The sequence below is a fragment of the Astatotilapia calliptera genome, chromosome 7, assembly GCF_900246225.1.
Source record: "Astatotilapia calliptera chromosome 7, fAstCal1.2, whole genome shotgun sequence".
In the NCBI taxonomy this organism is placed as follows: domain Eukaryota; kingdom Metazoa; phylum Chordata; class Actinopteri; order Cichliformes; family Cichlidae; genus Astatotilapia; species Astatotilapia calliptera.
In genome coordinates this window covers 45,493,331-45,516,769 of record NC_039308.1, presented here as the reverse complement: position 1 = coordinate 45,516,769, position 23,439 = coordinate 45,493,331, and the positions used below count along the sequence as shown (strand labels likewise).

General features: G+C 38.5%; 1 protein-coding gene across 5 annotated transcripts in view; it reads right to left on the bottom strand.

The window, feature by feature from the left end:
• The window catches only part of LOC113026378 (ethanolamine kinase 1), a 28,837-nt gene extending 6,840 nt beyond the window's left edge, over window positions 1-21,997 (bottom strand). The window contains exons 1-8 of one of the 5 annotated variants that reach the window (XM_026175092.1): window positions 21,551-21,997; window positions 21,121-21,285; window positions 16,102-16,364; window positions 14,247-14,399; window positions 9,090-9,238; window positions 8,594-8,677; window positions 7,293-7,453; window positions 4,805-7,179 (exon numbers count right to left, since the gene is read on the bottom strand). In XM_026175092.1, coding sequence (XP_026030877.1) covers window positions 6,955-7,179; window positions 7,293-7,453; window positions 8,594-8,677; window positions 9,090-9,238; window positions 14,247-14,399; window positions 16,102-16,364; window positions 21,121-21,261 — 1,176 coding nt within the window. In that variant the 5' untranslated portion in view covers window positions 21,262-21,285; window positions 21,551-21,997 and the 3' untranslated portion in view covers window positions 4,805-6,954. The other 4 variants (XM_026175094.1, XM_026175095.1, XM_026175091.1 and 1 more) reach the window with 4 other exon arrangements.
• Window positions 21,998-23,439: the final 1,442 nt, after the last annotated feature.

Sequence of the window (23,439 nt, the reverse complement as noted above, 5' to 3'; positions counted from 1 at the left end):
ACCATGAACATGGCAGCCAACTGCATTAGTCCATCTCTTGAGACCTCTCCACAGCACTGCAAACTAACCTGTTTGGCCTGCCTAGCATGTTCACTGAACCTTTGAATAACAGACAGTAATTCAAACATTTTACAATTTGTGTTGTAAAAAGTTTTACAGTGTGAAAAAACATCACTTGAAATCGTGTACAGCTCAGATATCTATTCACAAAATGAAAGTGGACATTATTTGTAGGCTTTAAATTTCCAGTTTATCAGGTTTCACTGACTTAGCTTTAATAGAAATCTGTCTTCTACTCTCTTGTCCTGTCTTTGTCAGTCTTGTCTTTCTCCATCTCTGACTTAACTTCTCACATTCTTTTCTCTCCCAGTGAAATACAGCAGCTGCACCTTTAGCTAGCAGACATGCTCTGTGACAAATTGCATGATATCAGCTCAGCTGAAATTAGCTGACACTTTATGCTGCCTTTATGCTCATTTCTCTTCTATAGTCTAGCTAGAAGCTGTAGTGATCACATCTACATTGAGGATGCTGTTCTGGACCACTGCAGCTCTCTTTTGTCCTGACTACTCCATCATTTGAAAATATATGAGTATAAAGTAGAGGTATTTCTCTTAAATTGTAGGGAGTAAAACCCAAAAGTAGGTAAAGTACACATACCTAGAAGTTCTACAGAAGTCCAAAAACAAAGTAGTTGTACTTTGTTGCTTCCCTCCTCTGTATGTATCTGTGGCCATAATGTATCTTTCACTGTTCGCTACAGGCTGCTCTTTCTGTCTGGTTTTATAGGTGGGTACTGTGTTTTTGTTTGTCAATCTTGCGTAACAATAGCATCAAGACTCTCAAATGAAGTAATTAGTCTGAAAGCTGTGCCAAAGCTTCAGCGCATCTCAGAAGTTAACGGCAAGAGAAGTGGTTTTGTGTTTGTTCAAACCATATTATTGAACGCCTCAATAAATCTGATGTCTGAGTACGCTGTTGCCCTTGGCCATTATGCTATACCCTTTGAAATAAAGTGAAGTTTCAAAAGCACAGAAAATGGAGGCACAGAGAGGAGTTTGTCCTTTAATCAGTGCTTTCACTGAACTCCTCAATGCCAAATCAGTTTTCAAGCGCTTGTGTTGTGAGACAAAACGATAATTTAGTCACATGCCTTTTAGTTATTCTTTCCCACCGGCATCTCTGGGTAAAGCTACACTCTAATTTTTGTGTCAAAGCCTGGCTTTTTTTGTCTGCTTTTGTTCATCATTTTCTCCTTTCTTTTAGTTTTTGCTTTGCTGAAGGCTGACCTTTAGATTTACCAGTACATGTTTGATAGAGATAGGTGGTACACTGTGTGTATAACCTTTGCCACTGCAAAAAAATGAAAAAAATAAAAAGAAAGAAAAAAGTTCATAATAAAATTTTGGGGAGTAGAAATCATTGGTGGAGGCCAGCAGACAATTATCACTTCGCTCGCTGTGGTTTGGCGAGCCTCAACAGGCGTTTTCTCTGGACAGACTTAATTTCAAGCAAGTCATGTGCTACAGTTGATAACTGACACTTCTTTCATTTACTCAGACAGCAGAATGAAGCCTCCCTTATCCTTATTGGTCCAGAAAACTAAAGTGTTTGCTCATCATTTTCATTTTCATATTTTCATAATGACCCACTAGAATCAGATTCTGCTGACTGCTACAATAGCATGTATACAGGAGGTGGGGAAGTAGAGCTGTTGTACAGCTATGAACAAGTTGCTTTCCACACAAATATGGATGCTGTATAAATTGTGAATTGACTCAGAACATGACTTTCATATATTATATGATGAAATACAGCTAATTTAGAATTAGCAGTTAACATGCTCCCTGTGGGGTGGCACCACTAAACCCTGCTGCCCAGTGTTTGTTAATGACTAGATTATGTTTTGGATGCCAGCAAAACAAATGCTGGAACATGCTCAAGTTGTAACGCAGGCATGTTCATCACTACTTTTAGCAAAGCTGTTGGAAACCCACGAGACATGTAGGTTCGATAACCTAATGTTTCCCCCATTCGTACTTGATGTTTCATATGACACAAAAAGTTTTCAGTGGGTAACAGCAGGTAACTGCACAGCACTCAGACCTCTTTACTACAGAGCCATGCTGTTGTAATTCTTGAATGTGGTTTGACATTGTCTTGCTGAGATAAGAAAGGTTTTCTCTTTTTTTTTTTGGGGGGGGGGGGGGGGGGGGGGGATTCCCATTCATTTCCTAAAGCAGTCCTGAACTTGTTTTTTGTAAAAAGGATTAGGAAACAAATCCCATCAATGTCGGCCTTGTTTTTTTCTCTGCTATGTCCACTGTATGCACTGCTCTTCTTTGAATGCACTCATTCTACTGCATGTGCGTAAATGAAAATTGTGTGAATCTGAAAAATCCGGCGAGTTCAGACATATAGACTGACAGAATACTTAAACACTAATTGCTCACTTATTGAATCGCTTACCACTCCTATACAAAACATTCCTCAATAAAGAATTCCAGGCAGCAGTTTCTTGTTTTTTCCCCAACAAAATCCAGTAAAGAAAAAGCAACTTAATAAAAAATCTGTGTTATTCTTCAGTTTAGTACAGAGTTTGATAGATTCCTACCAAGTAATGTAAAAAGTCAAAATAGCTTCACTATCAGCTAATTTAACACACACACACCTCAACCCCCCCCTGTAGTTTCTTCTATTAATGTAATTGCCTATTACACCCTCCCTCCTATAAGAACAGCAAGCTTCACAGACAATCCCATTTATCCCTATTTTTATTAAGGGTGACACCTAAGACTAGCATACTTAATGTTTATCTTCATCAGAAATGAATGGAGGCTTTTTTATATTTAGCAAGAGTAGGGGAAAATGATCTCCTGCCAATGCAGGTATTCCATTTCACAATGTGCTTTTGTGCACAATTCCCTCAATTTTGTAGTCAAGCTATTCCAAACAGTGGGCCTCCTCCTTGTTCATTTCCTTATAATAATGTCTTTGTCAAATAACAGCTCGCCTTGCCAGCACGTCCACAAATCTAGACTGCTGACTTGCAGACACTTTCAACACATGAAAAAAACCATATAAGAAAAGTAAATATGGATGGTAAAAGGAGGGCGGGTTTGCGTTCCCCTTGTGGCTCCCTATTGTCACATTTACATCTGGCTCTGGTTAGAGCACAAGGCCTGGGTGACGCCTGTCACTCGTTGGGAAGTTATTGGTGATTTGGCTCAGGGGGATAGCAGTGGGAGAAATTACACACACACACACAACACAGACAAGTATGCACACCCATGCAACAACTCAAGGTTTAAATAGTTTCTTATTTTTTTCTTCTTGAAGAGCAAAACTCATTTGCATGTATTGTACAAAAATTGCACAATTACTGATGTTGCCTGTTGTATGTATGTCTGCACTAAGCCAAAGGTTACCTATGTCTGAATGTAATAATGTTGTCACTTTAACAGATCGATGAAGCCAGCGATGTTATGTATCTCTTGCCTGAAAGGGAGGCTTAAGTGCATGAATGTGTCTTGCATGACAGGGATGGGCGTGGGGCAGAGGTTAGCTAGATAGTAGCCTCCCGCTTTTAAACATTAGACTTGGTTCTCCATTGTTGTTGTTGCTCTCAGAGCTCGTTTCAGTTTAACCCTCCAGTTAAAGAAAGGTAACCCAACCCTCACCATCCACTTTAGGACAACCTCAGCCGGTAGCTTAAAGGAGTAGACGTTCAGCAGGCACATGTGGCCCAGCCAGGGATGAGAGATGTATATGTAAGGCAGGAACGACGGCACTGGAACAATAGTGCCTCTGTGCCTCAGCACCCCTCTGGATCACATTTCCTCCAAGGTCCAGATTGAAATGAGGTGGGGGCCCTGTCGCTGATCTTGCAAGCGAGTAGAAAAAGCCACACAGAGGGGAGGGTGCCGTGTGTCAATAGTGATTAGGATCATGATCACAACTGTTGTGGGTGTGGGGCATGCAGAAAAAGGAGAAAGGCAAAAAAAAAGTGGGGGTTGAGGGAAACATTTTGCCTTCCTGAACTGTCTGAGTGCTGCTGCCGGTGAGGAATGTCTCCTGGACTTGTTTAAGATAACTAGTCCTCAATGGTGATCACTGTTAAAAATAAAAGACGTTAGTTTTGATCTCCTTTGAAAGTCTTTGTGAAAACCGAGGCTTTCATCTTATGTTGCGGTTTATCAGTGAAGAAAAGCAGAGAATTTCATGTGTAAATATTTTGTCTGTGACATGAAGAGTAGAAGAAGTGTGTTTGTCTCGCCTGTTTTTTATGCCAGATTTTAAATACACAAAGACTTGAAGCATTGGGGGGAGAATGAAATATTTCTATATTCTAGGCTTATGTTTCTAAACCATTTTTTTTTTTCGCAGTTTGTCTGCCAACAAATTCTTTGTCATTCTTTTCTAATGAAGATCCTGCTTGTCTAAACATTGCACTAATATACCGAGAGCCTAAATTCAATGTCCAATAAATATTTTTCTTTTTCAGAGTATTTCAAGTGATGGATGATGACATTAACAGCTGAAAAAAAACTGCAGTGAAGTAATAATTCTTATTTGCGGTTACATGGGTTCCTTTATTAAACATTTACTGAGAGCGTTTTAATGTGAAGGTGTCACTTAACATAATTAGAACATCAATTTAAATACTAATGAACTCAACATTTTTTTGATGGATGGGACATCTCACCCAGGACATTTTAGGAAACTTGAGCATTGTTTATGCAGAGTGACACTTTGAGTTGTGGGAGTTTTAAATGTCTTTGTCAGACGTTGGACAAACCTTTGGAAGTCAAAGTCAATCGAGGAGAAACGTGATTGCAGGATGGCCCAAAGACCCCAGAGGAAGCTGGATGCCTGGTGGAAGTAAAAAAAAAATAAAAAAATTTAAGTTTCAAAAAGCGTAACTCTGGTTCATATTTGTGTCTGAGCTGATTTGGAGCTACTTTTCAGGTGTTTTACAAAACTGTAGAATTTAAATTGATTTTGCAGGGGGCTAGTATATAAAAAATAAAGATTGAATATTGAAAAAAAGAAGAACATTACAATATCATTGGAAAATGGAAAAATAACTGAAGGATTGTGCTGTTTAACAAAATACAGTTATATGTTGTACTGCCTACCTGTGGTATTAAAGCTCACACAGTCAGTACAATATTGGACTCTGTCATCAAAGGAATGACAACATGACAGTATTATGTGACCACAATGAGATTCTCAAACGCCCTTTTGAAACAACAACGTTTCAAAAGCATAATTCTTTGCCTCTTACACAGAGGCCACAGTGAGGTCAAATGTTATGCTTTGCTCAGGAACACTTCAGCAGGGAAAATGTGTGCTCGCTGAGACAATGAACCGAAGGAATCTCTTTGAATGACAGGCTCATTAAGAACACACAGCCAGTCCCAGGAGAAGTGTAAAACTGTGCATTGTGTTTGCAGTGCAGAATCGCAGGTGCTGTATTTTTATGCTCTTGCAACATTCCCCTTTGCCATAGCGCACAACTATGAAAACACACTTCAGTGACCTCCGCTTGTCATGTTGTAACTGCTCCCAGAACTGCTGCTGCTGCTCCCGCTGCATGCCAGTTGCGCGCTGCTTAGTCAGAATGACAAACCTCTGTATTGAATGGTTCCCTCCTTAATGGTTTTGCTCACTTAGTCTTGCAGACCTCCATACCTCCATAAATTTCTGTTGTTCTCCACCCTTATTGTAAATCTTCATGGTAAGGCCACTAATAGCAAGTCTTAATAAGATCCAGAAGGGCCTCTGTTCTGTGGCCCAGTGATATAATCACATTTTTATTTGATAATCAAATAAAGGGTGGAATGAAATACTTGAAGAGCAATGTGCGGTTTCCCTTGGCTTTTCTCCTTCTCCCTGGCAGATTTTCATCTCTAATCTCTGTCCTTAGTTGGAGATGGAGATTGAGCGTGTTTCCATTATGATTAATAACTGCTCTCCATTAAGAAAGCATTAATCTAACACTAAGCAGAGACTATCGGTGACAGGGAGCCATTGAGAAAAACGGAGATGATAAATGTGTGGGAAGAGTGACATCATCAAGCCACAGGCTACAGCTTCAGCATCATGGGGGATCCCTGCGGAGGAGAGGACGGATTGTAAGGACCCCACTGCGTCTTGGCACAGTTTGCTAAGGATTAAGACGGGAAGGAGGCAGCTCCACGGCGCAGAGCTCTGGCAACTGGCCAGGCCTCCTCGATGCCACACAGTGCAGGATGGCTTCCCTCAATTCCTACAGTGTCACTTTTTGTCTATATTATAAACTACAGAGCATGGTATTATATTAACATACTTTTATTTCACAAATGTACCAAGTGATACTAAGGAGATACAAACCGATAAACTTGTACTTAATTGATTTCATTAAAAGCAGATGTAATCAATTTATTTAATGGCAGGTATTTGTAAATATTTTTAAGCAGAAACATATCAGTATTCTGCCCCGTATGCTTCATTTTGACACACAGCTTGTCAAAGCGAGTTGAGCTGGAAACTTGGCTTGTTAAGCGTCAGTGATCAATTTCTCCTACTACCTTCAAGAGTCCGCCTCGGTTTGTTGCAGAAAATCTGATTTCAATCAACGTGATATTATCACTTCTATCACTCAGTTTCAGGCTATATTCTACCCCTTATACACACACACGCACACACACACGCATTTCCCTTTCGGTTTTTTTGGCTGAAGCACAAGTTATTTTAAAAAGTAATATGCCTTCTCATCAATTCTGTGCTATTTCAAGAGACATTTACACCACCCCAAAATTGGTTGGACAATTCTGCATATTGTGTTGAGCTATGAAAGCACTTTTAGACAGATAGTCCAGCACCACTTGAGACACCAAAGAATGAAAATTGTGGTCATAAGAAAAATAATTTTGGCTGCTGTGTTTCATTTTTCCCTGCGGTAGTTTCTAATCAACTCAGATGGAGTCCATCAAAGTTTGAACAGTGGTGGGTCAGCTGTGGATGGTTTGGTTTTCTTTGGGTTGGGGGGGCGAGTTGGAAAAGTAAATTGTTAAAATATGATGGTGAGATGTTGCCACCCCGCCATTCCACAGCTCTGCACACATATGGATGTTGTTGAAATGCATACACTAATCTCATAATATTGAGATATTCGAGTCCCTCCAAGAGCAAAACCTAAGAAAAGGAAATAACTGTTGAGAGATTTGTCACTTTCCAAAGTCTTTCCAAAGAGCTGAGGCACTACATAATGATATATTTCAACAAAGTCAGTGGGAGCAGACACTTACAAGAGAGAATTTGCAGACTTGAATGTAGAGCTGCGTAACTTCTGCCTCTGTGACTGTGACCTCACGTCCAGTGCTGTGCTTGTAACTCTCCAGATAGGCCGTCAGCCAGTCCCTCTGCAGCTCCCAGCTCGGGTAGAGGTCGTAGTTAACATCATTCACACCTGAAATGCGACACATATACGTGCACATTAGTGGAACTAACGTCGGTGCTAAAATCCAACACAATGCCTAAAATAACTGTTTGTTTTGAAGACGTGCCAGTGAACTATATCTACTTTGAGTGGAGCAACAGCTCTTTGGTCAACACTTGTCAGACCCACTCAGGCAGTGAGAAACGTTTGCTCCAAATGGACAAGTTATAAGAAAGCAGCATGGAAACTGGGTGACAACATGCTGACAACAATATGTTGAAATTTAGTGGATAACATGTTATCCACTAAATTTCAGAGAAAGTATTGTGCTTTTTCCTGCACTGCATTTATTTGACAAGTCTACTTTAAATTAAAAAATAAAATTTTGTGAAATATAAAAATATAAAATGTAATAAAATGTTGTGAAGTGTAAATAAGCACCCTGGCAATTAGACACATCTGTTGACTTCTACATACATCAGCAATAGTATAACATCTGGGTTATATTGTACAGATAATAGCGAAGCGCTTTATTTAAGCTAGACTGGTTTTTCATGTTGCCCGTATAAAAGCTTCCCTACATCAACAATTGTGTTCAAATGTCTGCAAGACAGTTGTATCATTCAAGACCATGCCATCGGCTAATTTTCAAATTTTGTTTGAGGTATAATCAGGATAAAAAAAAGAACACAAGGTGCAGTATCTTTCATTCCAGCATGTGATTCGTGTGGAGTATGTCTGCCCCTTCCTGTCAGCCCCTTCTTGCATAAGACTATCAGACATAACTGCAGCTGCTGTCATTGGGAATTGTGGATAATTTGCAAGTTACAACTTGAAAGCTGAATAATCTAAAACGACTGCATTGATGATTGTTCGGACAGTCCTTGCTGTGCTTTGCTCTAACACAGCTGGTCCATCAAATCCACTTTAATCACTGTGCAGAACACATACTGAATGCAGCAATTTTTCTGAGCAGTGTCACAAGAAGGAGATCGTTTCACGGCACATTATATCATAACATGATGTAGTCAGAGAAAACACAACGTTGAAAATATCACATCCTGTGTTTACAATATTTACTGCAGTCATATATTCCACATTAAGGAATCTTATATGTCCTGGCTGTGAAAAAGATTTGGAGGTAAATTGATGCTATTTTGAAAGACCCACCGGCAAATTCGTTGAAATGATTGCCGATATCGAAGGCCTGGTAGTTATAATCGGCGTACTCGTAGTCAATGAATTTCACCATTCCTGATGGATGTAGGGGGAAAAAAGCAACAGCAGTTACTAAGACAACATGATAAACACATTTCAGCTATAGATGTTCAACTGATAAGCCTTCGTGTCTTTATGGAAAGTACAGGAACCTTGTGAGTGTCAAAGGAACAGGGAGTCTCTTTTGCTGAACATTACCCCGGGCGATATTTTTTTTAAATGTTTAAAAAATTTATAACAGAATAACTTCAAATAAGGTAAGATATTAAATAAGGGACAATGCATTTTCAGTAATGTGAATATTGCCACACATTCATCTATTTTAGCATTAGCTTCAGAAGCACTGCCACTCTTCTGCTAGAATTAAGGTAGTTTAGCATTTGGCCTTCTTTTGTTTGTTACTTCTTTCAGGTTAATGAATTTCTAAAAACCAAAGAATTTTCCTCACCCTCTTTTTCGTTGTAGATGATGTTCTTTGTCAGGAGGTCGTTGTGGCAGAGGACAGTTGGCGAGTCAATCTCAGAGAGGTGTCTCTTCAGTGACTCCATTTCCTGTGACAAAGTCTTAAAGCTGGGCACCTTTTGTAGATCTGCAGAACTGCAAGAGGTAAAACGTTGAAATTATTTATTTTTTGTGATGGAAAAGGGCTCTTTTTTCCCCGTGAATGAGTGATATCTTTAACTCGCAGCTGCACCTGGCAGGTAGGTAAAGAAGCATAGTAAGTTGAACAGCCGAAGTCATAAATGCTGTGTGATGTTTTACACCAAAGACTGTAAAAAAGAACTCTGGCATTTAGTTTTAATCACTGAAGCTGAAAATACATTGATTTCCAGAAGTACAACCCTCCTAATTTATCTGAAGTCTAACTGGGTAAAAATGCTCACGATCTGACAATAACACACTTTTATTCAACTCACTTTAGCACATGTCCTTGTACACTCTGCCACTGGGATAGTCTAGCATGGGAGGAGTCTTTCTTCTTAAAAAATGCAATCGAGTGAAAATCAGAGAAAAGATATGCTTAGCTATTATATGAGATGTTTTAAGTGCTTTGTCTGCCTTTATAAAGTGCTACTGTTATTCATTTGTTGTTAGAGCTAAGTCAATGGCTCTCTAGAGTTTTAGGTTTACCCATTTCTTGATAAGCAAACAAGCCCCAGTTTAACACTGGGAGGAGACGCAAAATTAACTTGGGGTTGCATCAAGAAGGGCATCCGGTTTATAAAAATAAATCTGCCTTATCAAACATGAAGAAAGCATGCATCGAGCTAGGTTAAGTAGTGATTCTAAATTGACCATAGGTGTGAATATGAGTGCGAATGGTTGCCTGTTTCTATGTGTTAGCACTGCAACAGACTGGCGTCCAGGGTGCAACCTTGCATCTCACCCCACGATGGCTCTTGCAGGCCTGACTTAAATAGCGGAAGAAAATGGATAGATGGAAGTTGTCTATGGGATTGTTTTTTCCCAATGAAAATCTGAACTAAACTTGTATAAGAGTCTTCCGTACACTTGGTAAGAGGAGCAAGAGAGTTTGAGACAAGAAAGTAGAACTTGTTTGTAAACTGACACGGTTCAGCAAGCCTCGCTGAGAGGTCACATGCCTTGTTTTCACTCTCTTGATTATTCAATCTATCAAAGACGGCACTAATGTCCTTGGACGTCAGTGCAAAATGCACCTGGAAGAAATGCTGTGCAAGCATCCGTCTCCTAATTAATTTTTGTGTTTCCTTTCCAGTCCCCACGACTGCCACAGCAAGAGGGTACTTTAAACAGTGTAATTTAAACACTACCTATTTATTCGAAAAGGGAACAAACAGATGCTCCGGTATTATACACACTTGGAGACATAATTTAGTGAGGCCTGCAAGGAACGCACAATAAAAGCAGAGGAGGATGAGCCTTGTTTATAGTGTTTATAGCCGTGGCACAGAGGCTCTGCTGTCTGCATGTCCTCCACTACACAACAAGTCACTTTGTATGTTATCTTCTCTGCTCTGTTCAGTCAGTCTTGCTTCCCTCTGAGATAAATACATGGATTGAATAAAAAGAGGTAAGCAGGAAGTTGGTATTTTAAAATACCAACTTCCTGCTTACAAGATCTTTGATAAAATAACTAAGATTTATTTTACTTTATTTTCAAGCATCAGTGCACAAATGATTTACATTTTAACACCAAACTGCCTTTTTAAAAAAAATACAGGCCCAGAATAGAGCGCTCGATTCACCGCTACTTGCCGGTGACAGCTTTATTTAAAATCGACCCCCTCTGACATGCATAATTTATCTATCTCTTCTCTAATATGAAATAAAACATGCAGTTGAATGGTGAATCACCCTGATTCCTTTTCAACCAACCCATTCCTTTAACCTAACAACTCGACGTTCACATAGGAACCCACGATTACTTGGAATCAAAAGCTAAATGAAAGACTTACATTGACTTTAAATGGAAACCTGTCGTCTTGCCATCAGATCTTTTCCTCTCTCTTTTCTGTCCTTTTCATGAAAAACAGTGCGTCAAGTACATTCGCCTCCTGCTCCCTGTCAAGTCTCTGTAAGGTAATTAGTGGAATTTCCTCCTCTGGCGCTTCATTATCAATGTGCCTTATTTACATATGATTTCAAACACCAGCCGAGCACTGCAGATTTTTTTTTCTTTTTCGTCTTTTTTCTCCACCACTCGTTCTCTTTTTTGCAGTTTTATGCAATTTGTAAGAGTGCAAACGGGAGACATAGCAGGGGGGCTTTGGAAGAAAAAGAGGTTGCACTCTTGCTTTCCATTGCCTTTCTTTCTTTTCTCTCCCAGCTCTGACTTCTACTGTGCTCCCTCTCTCTGAACCTTGCAGCTGCTGCAGCCTCTTTTGCGCTCCCCCTTCCCTCGTCTCTTTCGCTTCTCCTTCTGTTGATCTGTCTCTCTCCCCCTCTCTCTCCCTCTGCACAGCGGGTGGCTTGAGAGCTGAAGACCTCCTCTGCAGGTGCAGCCTCTTCCTGCTCTCTCTCTTTCTCTGCCTTTCTTTTGCCATTTCCTCTGAATATCACATTCATATCAGCACTCATACAGTCTCAAGTACAAAAGTTTCTCTGATGCTTGTTTAAAACCTGTTTTTTTGGTCTTTTCTTCTTCTGTCTCTGTGCCATGTTTTGCACGCAGTTTTCACACTCAAGAGACCAGTTAACGTGCAAACACACACACACACACACACACACACACACACACACACACACACACACACACACACACACACACACACACACAGAGAGAGAGAGAGAGAGAGAGAGAGAAGACATTAGGTAAGATTAAAATAACCCAATTTCTAATTTCTAGTGTTGACACCTCAGAGTCATTTGTAGTGTTTCTTCCATTATTTTCTCATAGCTTTCCCACGTTGTTATGATACATTTCCTAAACACTGATCATTTCCAGGTTATTTTAAATTGCTCTGTATCTACTTGAGCGCGAGCTGCACAGGGCTGTCAAGTCTCAAAAATGTTTCACAATATAGCACCATCTATTGGGCCTTGAAATGTGGTGCAGTCTCCTATTGTATATTGCAGAGTGATCCACATTCAGACATGCATTCACTGCTTTTAGTGGGTAAAATGGAAGCGCTCACAATGTCCTCAGTGTTCTCTTTAAAACTGAAGTTTAGCAGGATATGCATGCAACTTTAGCAAAAGTGAACTTGTTTTGCTGTGTGGAGCTGCGGGACTTAAATAGTAGGTTATTACTCCTCTGTGGCCTTAATTTTCAGTAGCACCCATCCATGCATAATTTGGTGTCTTGTGTTAACACATTTTTGTTATCTGTGCAGTGTGTTATAAAATAAATAAATACATTTCAGCTTGTCTGAGGTAGTTTATCACAATTTAGATTGTCATATTAGCTAGCTAGCTAGCTAGCAAAAAAAAACCCAGACCCCCAAATTAAGTTTTTTAATTTCGGAGATTTTCTTTTATATTTCTACGAGACCTTTGTTTTTGTGAATCCTAGATGTTAAAAGTACCTCTTATCATAAAAGGCCCTCTGCTTCCAAGCCTCTACTTTATGGATGACTCATTCAGTTCCTACCTGGCTTGCACGCTAAAAGAAAAGTGACTAGAAACCTTGGGGCCTTCCAGCTTCTGTTTGCATGGACTTCCGACCCCTTTGCTGCAAACACAAATAAGGTTCAGCGTTTGACTGATAAGGGAGAGCCAAGAGCCTGTTTCTCTGTAGTGTCTTTCCATGTAACCCCGCTTACCTCTCACCCCTTCACCCATGAGAGCTCTCAGTGTCAATGAGGCCACTCCCCCGCCTCATCTCTCTGACCAATGACAGCTCACAGTGATGGCTTCCATACATGTAAGGAGGGGTAAATGCCTGTTGCCCGTTAAGCCAGGCAAGATTTGGATGGACAAGAGCATTTTAGGCTGGTTTGAGCAATGTGAGAAAATGATAAGACATCAGTGAAAGAGCTGCTGCCTAAAAGATAAAACAGTTGAAAATGAAGCTGGTTTCTATCAAAGAGGACAGCACAATTAAACATCGGGGTGCCCTCCTGTCTCAAAGTCATCAGGTATTTTGTTTTTTAAACATTGTATTTTCAGTATAGTAGATAATTGACAGCCTCTCTCTCTCTCCATCTCTCTCTCTCTCTCTCTCTCTCTCTCTCTCACACACACACACACACACACACACGCACACACACACACGCACACACACACACACACACACACACACACACACATTAGTCTGAAACCTTCCTGACAGGATGACTGACTAATCACTAAGCCCCACCCCCATAGTTACTGTTGTTACAGCTGTCAAGCTCTCAGCCCTTGTACTTTATACAGTTTATTATTATGATTACAGCAGTAGATTAATCACCGTAAGATATTGTTGTAATAGTGGATGTCACATAAGCAACTAATTAAAGTCATCTCTGATTTACACCTCTCTTGATTTTTTACAGGAAATATAGAATTGCATATTAACGGTCCATTTAGTGCTGGACACATCATGCCATGCTGCATTTCTTAGCCTAACTAATAACTGTTAATGACATTTTGGTGACCTCGAGTAGTTGTGTGCATCTGTTCCTGTTCAGAGGTGCTGCTGGCACTGAAAATGACTGCTGCTGTTACAGTACGTGTTTTACGTGTTTACCTTTGATGTGTTGTGCAGCTGCTGCATGATAGGTAATATTAATGTGTAGCTCCCCATGTCAGTGAGTGAGAGAGTGTCTCATAATAATGTGCCGGTTAATCGATTATTACTAGGATATATTAATAATGTCCATACGGGAATGATACCTGCTGTCACCTGATGCCAAAGGACTGCTTGAGCTTATCTGTGAGATCTGATCTAGCAACACACCAATACTTTGAATGACCCCACCAGGTGATCAACAGCCAAGCAGTTCTCCAAGCATATTTCTTTGGCAAAACAAAAAGTGTAGTTAATGTTTTTTCTAGCAAAGCTACCGCCCATATGTTATTGCATAGTGTAAATCTTCCTGTCTTTGTCCAGTGCAGCTGCTTAATGGGTCAATCACAAGTGGATGTATTGTAAATATTATGCATTATATATTGTATTGTGCTCTGTGGCTATCATGACTTGTACCTGCCTATGTACCACTGCCCAGCTGGACTGCTGCTGACACTGCTCTGCACTAGTTTGAGGAAATGAGACATTTTTGTCCACAGCACAGGTTTGACTGGCCGACCGGATTTTGGCTGGATCGAATGGATTTTCCCCATCTCTGCGGCGATCAATCTGCAGAGAGAAAACATTTTCTCAGATGAGCCTGGCTGACGCTGTTATTGCACAAACAATCATTATCAGAGCAGAAACACAACTCCCTCTACATTTAGTGCTCTTATCTTGTTCTTCTTTTCAAAAAATGGACCTTGTTGTGGTTATGACCTTTTGACCATTTGAGCGCTCATTCTCAAGGCATCTTAATGGTGACATAAAGTTTTCTGGGTATCCCCCACACAGGGTATCAGGCAGAGCAAGTTGATTGATGTCTATTGTAGACCTGGATGTGAAACCTTGGCTGGATATGTTGAGTTCTACTGTCCCGAGTTGTGAATAATGATGACAGGTTGTTATCATGGGAATGATGAATGTAATGGGGGCATGAACAAACATCATTGCTCAACATGAAACATGACTCAAATTACTAATAAGAAACTCCCACATTGGCACAAATTAAATGAACTGTTTGGTTTGCATGTACACACCTGAACTCTGAAAATGATGATGATGTACAATGATGACTTCAAATGAATTTCAATTAAAAATAAAAAAGAAATTGAGTTACAAGTTTTCTGAAATTTATGATATGATGTGCAAATGATGTCCTATCAATAAATATTCACTTTTTCAGAAAGAAAGTTGCATAAAATAATGTAAAAAAAAATGTGCATACTACATTTAATTCAGGAGATTTTGGATATCTCTATTTATCACTCTACAAGTCCTGCCCAGAAATGTGTTTTTGTTTTCTTTTTGTTTTTTGTTCTAAATGTTGTCTTGATGCATGTTTAATCATCCAGGTAAGTAAATCAAAAAAAAGTTGATTCTGTTCATCTGGACGTAGCATTCACTGATGATAGACTCCACTTGTGCTAAATGTTATACAAATCAGGCTCCAGATTATTAACAGTGAAGTTTTGTGGATGTAAGTGCTGCTGAAGTTCAGACTGCGGTTTTTTAAATTTTATTTTTTATTTTTTGGCGTGTTTATTGAACCTTCTAACAATATAATAATTAAAAAATATATATTATTTGCAGATTTTAGTTTGGATTTCTGTCATATATGCCACATCTGCCATTTTTTTTAATATTTATTGTCTCAAAATCTAGTATGCAAAGTATCATATTTGATACACTTAGCTTTAAAGGGATAACAAATATCAATATTGATTATTTACAGTGGATAATTTTGAAAACCTTTTTGTGCAATTTTGAGAAAAAGATTTGAAAAGAACATGTTGAGACAGAAAAAGCCAAAAATCTTCTATTCATATAAACTAATAAATAAACAAATAAATCTCCTGCCCATAGCATCTCACCTTATGCTTTGATATTAAATAATTACAAACTTACACAGTAGTTATACTCAGGATATGAACTTTGCATACCAGACAATAATCAGAATTGTCATTATTTTCTTTCATGTTTCTTAAATTAGGGCAAGTTTATTGTCAACTTGAATATACAGATTGTAAAGCTGTGAAATAATTTTGCTAATTTTTGCTATTTTAATGTATTCACATACATTAAAATAGCAAAGAAATTCTCACAATTATATAAATTTAATTAGATGATGTTTATCTATCTATCTATGTGTGTGCGTGTGTGTGTGTGTGTGTGTGTGTGCGTGTGTGTGTGTGTGCGTGTGTGTGTGTGTGTGTGTGTGTGTGTGTGTGTGTGTGTATGTGTGAAATGTGAACGCTGTTATTGCAGAGACCTGTAGATAGACGGCTGCTGAAGCAGTTTATCATCCAGCACAGTTCCTCTTACAAACTCGTAGCAGATGCCATTCTGGAAGCTGCAGTAAATTTCAGGACCACATCTGTGTGCGTGGAGGATCTGAAACATCTCCACCTCATGGTCCCTGTTCACGTAGAGCTCTGTCATTTTGCCATATAGTCGCACCAAGACACAACCAGGCTCCAGGAGAGAGCCCACGTAGCAGCCAATAAGCTGGTTGGTGATGCCTTCTGTGAATGTCTGGAATGAAAGGAAATCCAAAGGGCCATGAGCATGAAAAATGCAGTTTTGGACAGATAGTATACAGCAAATGAAACATTTTGCTATACCATATTTTAGCATTCTGTATTGTCAAAAGAGCCCATAAAACCCAGGATGCTGGTTATCATAATTCTACCCACACAAAAAATCCTACTGTAAAAAAAAGATAATAACATTTCACTACCATCTGTCAATAAAGCAGGCAGTCATATAATTATTCTGTAACTATAACTTTAATTGGTTACTTTCCTTAAAACATTTATAACAATCTTGGAAAATCATGCTATTCTACATTAATTACAGCAGGCAGGTAAATAGCAGGCAACTCGCAGACCCCAGTTTGGTTTCAGGATTCTGGATTACATTTTCAGTACCATATCGATTTACAGGCCACTAATTTACCACTGTTATAGCTCATTTAAAAATGTCACTAACCTTCCATTAAATGCACATTATTGGAGAAAAAGGAAAAATAAAACCACAGAAACAGAGCAAATTCACATCAGTACACTCAAAAAGAAACTAGAGAAAATACCTGTGTAATACAAAATTTAGAATGCATGTGGACATCCCCTGCGACGTTAGCGTGTTGCCACATGAATACTTGCATTTTCAAATAGGTTACTTAAGTAACAGCTTTTTGTTAAAATAATTTTATCATAGAATACAAGTTTAGACAACCAACAGGTAGCAGCTAGATGAGACATATAAGTCAAAGAATAATTTTGCAGAAGTCTTTTATGGGTCATTTTTCAGATGCTTATTTGAAATATAATTCATGCTGGGTTCTGAATTAATCTGTATCATGAGCATCTACTGTAAAAGGACGCTGTGTCAAAGTTTTCAGTTTCTGTTTAGTTTTTTGTTTCAGCTTGCTCTTATCTTTGAGTAGAAGAGTATCTTAGAAAATATCATAAAGATTCATAAAATCTTGCTGATCAACTACAGGTTTATTGGTTGGTCTTTGCTATTTTGTCTATACAGTGAACATGGCACATGTACTGTATGTTGTTTGAAGCACGTGTAATTTAACAGAAATTTGAGAAATGTATATATTTACTGTATTACAGATATTGTCATGGTCCTGGTTTTTTTTTTTTAATTCGTGTGAGTTTTTTTTAAATGTTTGAGTTGTTTTCCCAAGAGTTTTGATTGTTATCTGATAGGTTGAGTTTTGAATTATTATTATTATTATTATTATTATTATTATTATATACTGAGTCTTAATGAGACTTTGATTTCTATTCTACATGATACCAGAAATGGCCAGCACTGTGGTATGGTGGTTATCCCTATTGCCTCACAGCAATAAGGTCCTGAGTTCATCTGGCCAGATGGTGGATTTGAACTCAGTACCTTGAGATCTGGAGTTTGGAAATCCTCCCCGAGTTTGTCTGGGTTCATTCAAGCTTCCTCCCACAGTCCAAAGACTTGAAGTTAGTGGGGTTAGGTGAAATGGTGATTCTAAAGTGTGTTTGGATTTTCCCAGTACAAAGTTTCTGTGTTGTGTTCTGATTTGTGATTTTGCTGTACTTTACTTTCTGTCTTTACTTTGAAGGTTTGATTTCTTTTGTGTCCTAGGTTAGTTTTGCTTCCTGTTTCCCCCCTGATTTTATTGACAAGCTTCACTTGTGTGTGATTGATCGCACCTGTGTCTTGTTACCAATCCTGTTCCCCATTTCCTAATCCTAATGTGTATAACTAATCATTTCTTCCCCTCAGTCTTTGTTGTAGCATCAGCTATGGTTTTAATTTAGATATGAGCCTTGTGTCTGTTCTTCATATGCTGCCTGTCTGTTTTTATGTTTTTGCATTATTGTGTGTTGTGTATTTTCCAGTTTCTGTTTATAGCATATATTAAAGTTCAAGATTTGGTTGATCGCCTTTATACATCCTGAAAAATACACCCATATTAATGTGGAATACTGGTTACCATTTTATCCAATGTAAAAAAACAAACAAACATTTGATATGGAAAGATTTGGCACTCCTTTTAATGTACTTTATGGGAAAAACAAATATGAAATCAGTTTGAAATTAAACTGGTATGCATACATCTTTGTTGTGTAGAGTCAATGCAACAACAGGTAGATGAATACATAGTTACAGACACAGCTGTAGAAAGTATGGTGACATTGAAAATCCCACTTCTGGAATAGATTCTATTCCTCAGTATGTGTACACAACAACACCGCAGAGACCACTGTCTGCAACGACTTTTTCTGACATTTGTTGTCATTCTGTGGTTTCTCAGTCTCTCAATTTCTGCTAAAGTCCCCAAGGCACTTTCTGAGCATCAGATGGGACCTGCACACACATTTTTTCATCTAAATGGAAAATGAACAAACATACCCACCTTGACATCTGACCCAGTATTTATATGGATGCAGGGCTGGTTTCATTAAATTCTTTCTGCCTCTGTATCTTACAGTTTCTTTTTGTGCTGAATTTTCACAATTTATTAATTGTCATTTGAAATCCCCCAAAATGTATTAAAAACACACAAGATAAATATGCATGCTTTGATCTGCACTTCTTTTTGACATGAAATTTGCATTTGCTTTAACATGTTTGTTTGTTGGAACATTTGTAGAATTTTAAAGGGATGCCTTTAAAATTCTACAAATGTTCTCTTGTTCCATCTTTGAAACAGATTTTAATCACACTGTCTACAAAAAATCTTATGTAAATCATTCAATGTGTATTTATCAGCCTTTATCTTGTTCTGTTAGTTTGTTATAAAATAGAAATGATGAAATCACAGAATCACGGAATCATCAGTGAAACCCAAAACAATGACAGTCATTTGAAAGGAATGCTATGTAAACTGGGTTAAAGCTCAATGTAACAGCAGAAGTTGTCTATCCATTCCTTGCTGAACACAATACACCATTAAAGGAGCCGCTGCAGTGCGAGAGCTGAAGAGAAACATCTACTCTTGTGTACATTACTGGACCTGGTGAGGATTGAGAGGTCATCCATCCAATGTTGGGTCACCTAACAAACATAAACCCTATTTCTCTGAAATATTGGACCTTGTGTTTGCACATGGGACCAGAATGGGATTATCCTGTTGTGAATAGACCCTCTGACAGCCCTACAAAAAGAAATTTCCTAACAGTCTACTTTTGTTGTCTAGTTACCTTGGGGTTTTTTTTTTCCATTTTGATGTGTGAAATGTGTCTTTCTACAGTTTACAGTACAGTGGAATATGGAGCCCAACCAAAACACGACAAAACTTTATCACTATGTGTGAATTTAATTTTGATACTGCATTTATACAGCAGTCTTTATTTTTTTTTCATTCATCCATCCATTTTCTTAACCTGTTCAGTTTTGGGCCATGGGGTTTCAGAAGTCGATCTCAGCTGTTGTAGGGTGAAGGACAGGGTACATGCCATTTCATCAAACAGTTAAGACAAAGAGACAGACACTGATATTAACACCGGTGGCCAATTTAGAATCTCCAATTAACCCAACATGTATGTCTTTGGGCTGTGTATTTTCTAATCCTGTCCGATCAGGTCACTCCCAAATGGGATGAAAATCTTTGGATCTTCAATTCTACCACCTCCACCTCTGCCTCCTGTCTTTCTGTCATACATCAGAGAAGGCCTCACTACTGTCTTGTAAATCTACCTTTTCACTCTTGCTGCTATCCTTCTCTCACAAAAAAACCCTGACACTTGTCTCCACCCACCCCCTCTTGCCTTTACTCTCTTCTCTACCTCACTGTCTGTTGCTTTGGGGGGGATTGACCCCAAATATTTAAACTCATCTACCTTCAATATCCGTGCTCCTTGCAGCTTCACCTTCCCACTTGACTCCATCTTATTCACACACATGTATTCTGTCTTGCGTCTACTCACTTTCATACCAGCACTGCTCCAGGTTCTCTTCCACTTGCTCCCTATTCTTATAAGATGTGTCAAGTTTTGCCATATACAGGCAATAAATTTAGATATAAATCATAGTTTATGCTTTCACTTTAACACGTGAATACAGGTTAAACAGTCATGTGAAATTCAAAAGCTTTCCCAGGGCTATTAAACTACTATAAAAGCAGATATGTTTTCATTTTGCTGGTCTGGTGTATTTAGAAGTACAGTGGAACCCCGACTTACGAATACCCCATTTCACGAAAAATTCAAGTTACGAAGGCACTGAACGGCAATATTTTTGCCCGTGTTACGGCAAAATGCCAGAGTAATGGAATCCACTGGCTCTGATTGGCTGAGCCTACAATGCCCACAATGCCTTCCGAATGATGTAACAACCCCTTGGCTTCCGTACTTGGGCTTCGCTGTTCCGCTTGAACGACGTATTGTTGTTCTAGTTAGCAATTAGCCTATAGCCTATCGTTCAGCATCGCCTCAGTCAAAACGTGCGATGGGTGTTTCGACTTACGAAAATTTTCGACTTACGAAAGACCCTCGGGAACGAATTAATTTCGTAAGTCGGGGTTCCACTGTATGTTAATGCAATGCCACAATCTTCCCAAGAGTGGATTTCCCAGTCAATTCATCCCAAGGTCAGACCATGCAACGCCCTGAAACTTTACAAAAAACAAAAGCTACATCTCAGATGCTGCAAGCCACAGTCAGCATGTTACATTTGAAAGTTCATGAGAGTAAGATTAGAAATACAAATGAAAATGTGTAAATTTCATGCTTTCTTACAAATAATAGTCAGTCTTTGGTAATCCATACATTTAGAGATACAAGCATTCACTTGCCTTCATTTGAATGTCTTGTGCCTTCCAGTTGGGACGAAGTCTGCTCAAAAGAGCCAGGATTCCTCTAGAAGGTTGGTGTTCATCAATATAGATGTCCACATGGAGAAGCTGTTTTCCAGCACCAACAAGTCCACTGTCCATTTTCACGAATGCAAACTGTTTATACTTTGAAAACCGATAAAGATTAAAGTAGTAAATATGAGTTTGTGTCTAGACTTGGGCCAGTTTTAGACAGTGTTAGAGAGTGTTAGCAGAGTCAAAGTTAAATCTAAACCATCAAAAAGAAAAAGAAAAAAAGGATGAAAAAGCAAAAGAAAGTAAAAAGAAAAAGAAATTGATGTCCACGCAAATTTCTTGATGATTATGATGTAAAACTATTGAGTCAAGAGCAGTCACTGGTATTTGCCAGTCACTGAAGCTGTCTACTTACGTGTCCAGTTATTCAGCACTTTATCAGGGTCCAATGTTCCCGTGGGCATCTTCATCCCTTCTGCTGTAGTTTACATATTAACCACAGGTAGCTCCTGCTCTGCAGTATGCATTTGTTAAACACACGTCAATAAACCAAAGGCACGTTTTTAAATATCAAATTCAGATTGATCAAATAATGCTTGAATAAGATTTACTGTAAGAAAACTTTTAAAACATTTTTTATTTGTGACGTTTCTGTCCAAATTAAGCCCAGCATATGCCAAATTTAGCTCTGCTTGCAGCCAGTTTAAGCACAACTTTTGATAACCAACCTGTTTTAACATTAAAATTGAACACACAGTAAACATGGTTGCAAAATGTCCCCTGGCCTTATGCACAATTATTTTATTGAGCTCCATACAAGCTAAGAAATAGCCAAATGCCCAAGAATAGGCAAATAATATTGCATTTGATTGTCTAAATACTTTGCAGATGTAGTACTTTTAGTTCATGTGCACCAGCAAAGACTTTAAAAGGGTTGGCTCTATTGTCTGACTGAGGTAATCATGTAATCTAGACAAGCTATGTTAAATTTCATACAATTAGTCCATTCAAACGTGACCTCTCATGCTAGCTCAATGCCATGGAACATTTCAGTATGATCACTCTGTAAACACAAAATGAATTTAATAAACATTGGAGCAGCGTGTTTTCAGTCTGTTAAATTATTTAGATGTTGGGCCAATGTTTACCATTTAGCATCATTACAGTAATCGCCTAGAAGTCACAAATGTGGCGATCATCTTGAACCGAATACTTTGGAGCTTTTAGACACAAATGAAATTCGCTTGCCATCAAAGCGCATCTCATCATCAAAGATGTTATGTATTGAAAGAGAGATGAGTGACTTGATTAAAAATGTAAGGCTCAGGCTGTAGAACGGAGTAGTAGAGCCGGTGTTTCTTTTACTGGCTGTACCTCTCAAACGCAGTACAAATATGCTTTTTTTTTTTACGTCACAAAAAAGGTGACGTGAGTAATAACCCATACAGATACAATTATGACATTTTGTAGAAAAGTTTCTTTGACTATGTGTCTAGCTTCATTATCTTGCTGTTCCTCGCCATTAAGCTTTGAAAACTAATTATTTATGAAAGATTCAAAAAAGAATCGGGGAGTTGAAATCTTTTGACATCTTGGCATCATAAACAGTTTCACTTAAGTGATTAAAGCAATAGAACCACAGACTACTTTTTAAAATCTGGAAATAAGCAGAAGGTGAACAGTAAAACCGACTGTCACTAAAACTGTGAAAAAAAAACATAACCAATAATTTGTCAGCCTTTTGACTTTTATTTACATTAGATTCATTTTGTGAAAACAAACAAAAAAGGTACACAAAAAACTCCCTGTTAGCAGCATTTAGAATTAACAACAATACAAAAACAAGGATTACAAAGAGCTGATCATGCAAATGAAAGGGACAGCTTTTCTTGCTGATCAGATTATTCATAACTGCTAATTTCAGAATATTATGTAGTTATATATGAAAAATAATGAGTGCTTTAAGTTAAATGATAAGAATGATATGCTAAATTGCTAATGCTAAGAAGGTGTATGCTTGCTATATTTCCCATCTTGGCTAGGCTAACATGGCTACATTTGCTAATTAACTTTACATACAAAGTACAGCTGAGGAAAGCATGAATGCTGCGAATATTAGCTCAATCCATGCCGTTATTGTGGGGGCATCTTCTCAGACACAATCACTATTATCTTCATTTTGGATTTTAAAAAATGGAATATAACTGAATAACAATGGTATGCTGGCCTCAGCTTCTTTTCAAGTTCCTATCTTAGATGTTTCATCTTCCTTAAGAACTTTGTTGACTGGTATTTATGTGTCTC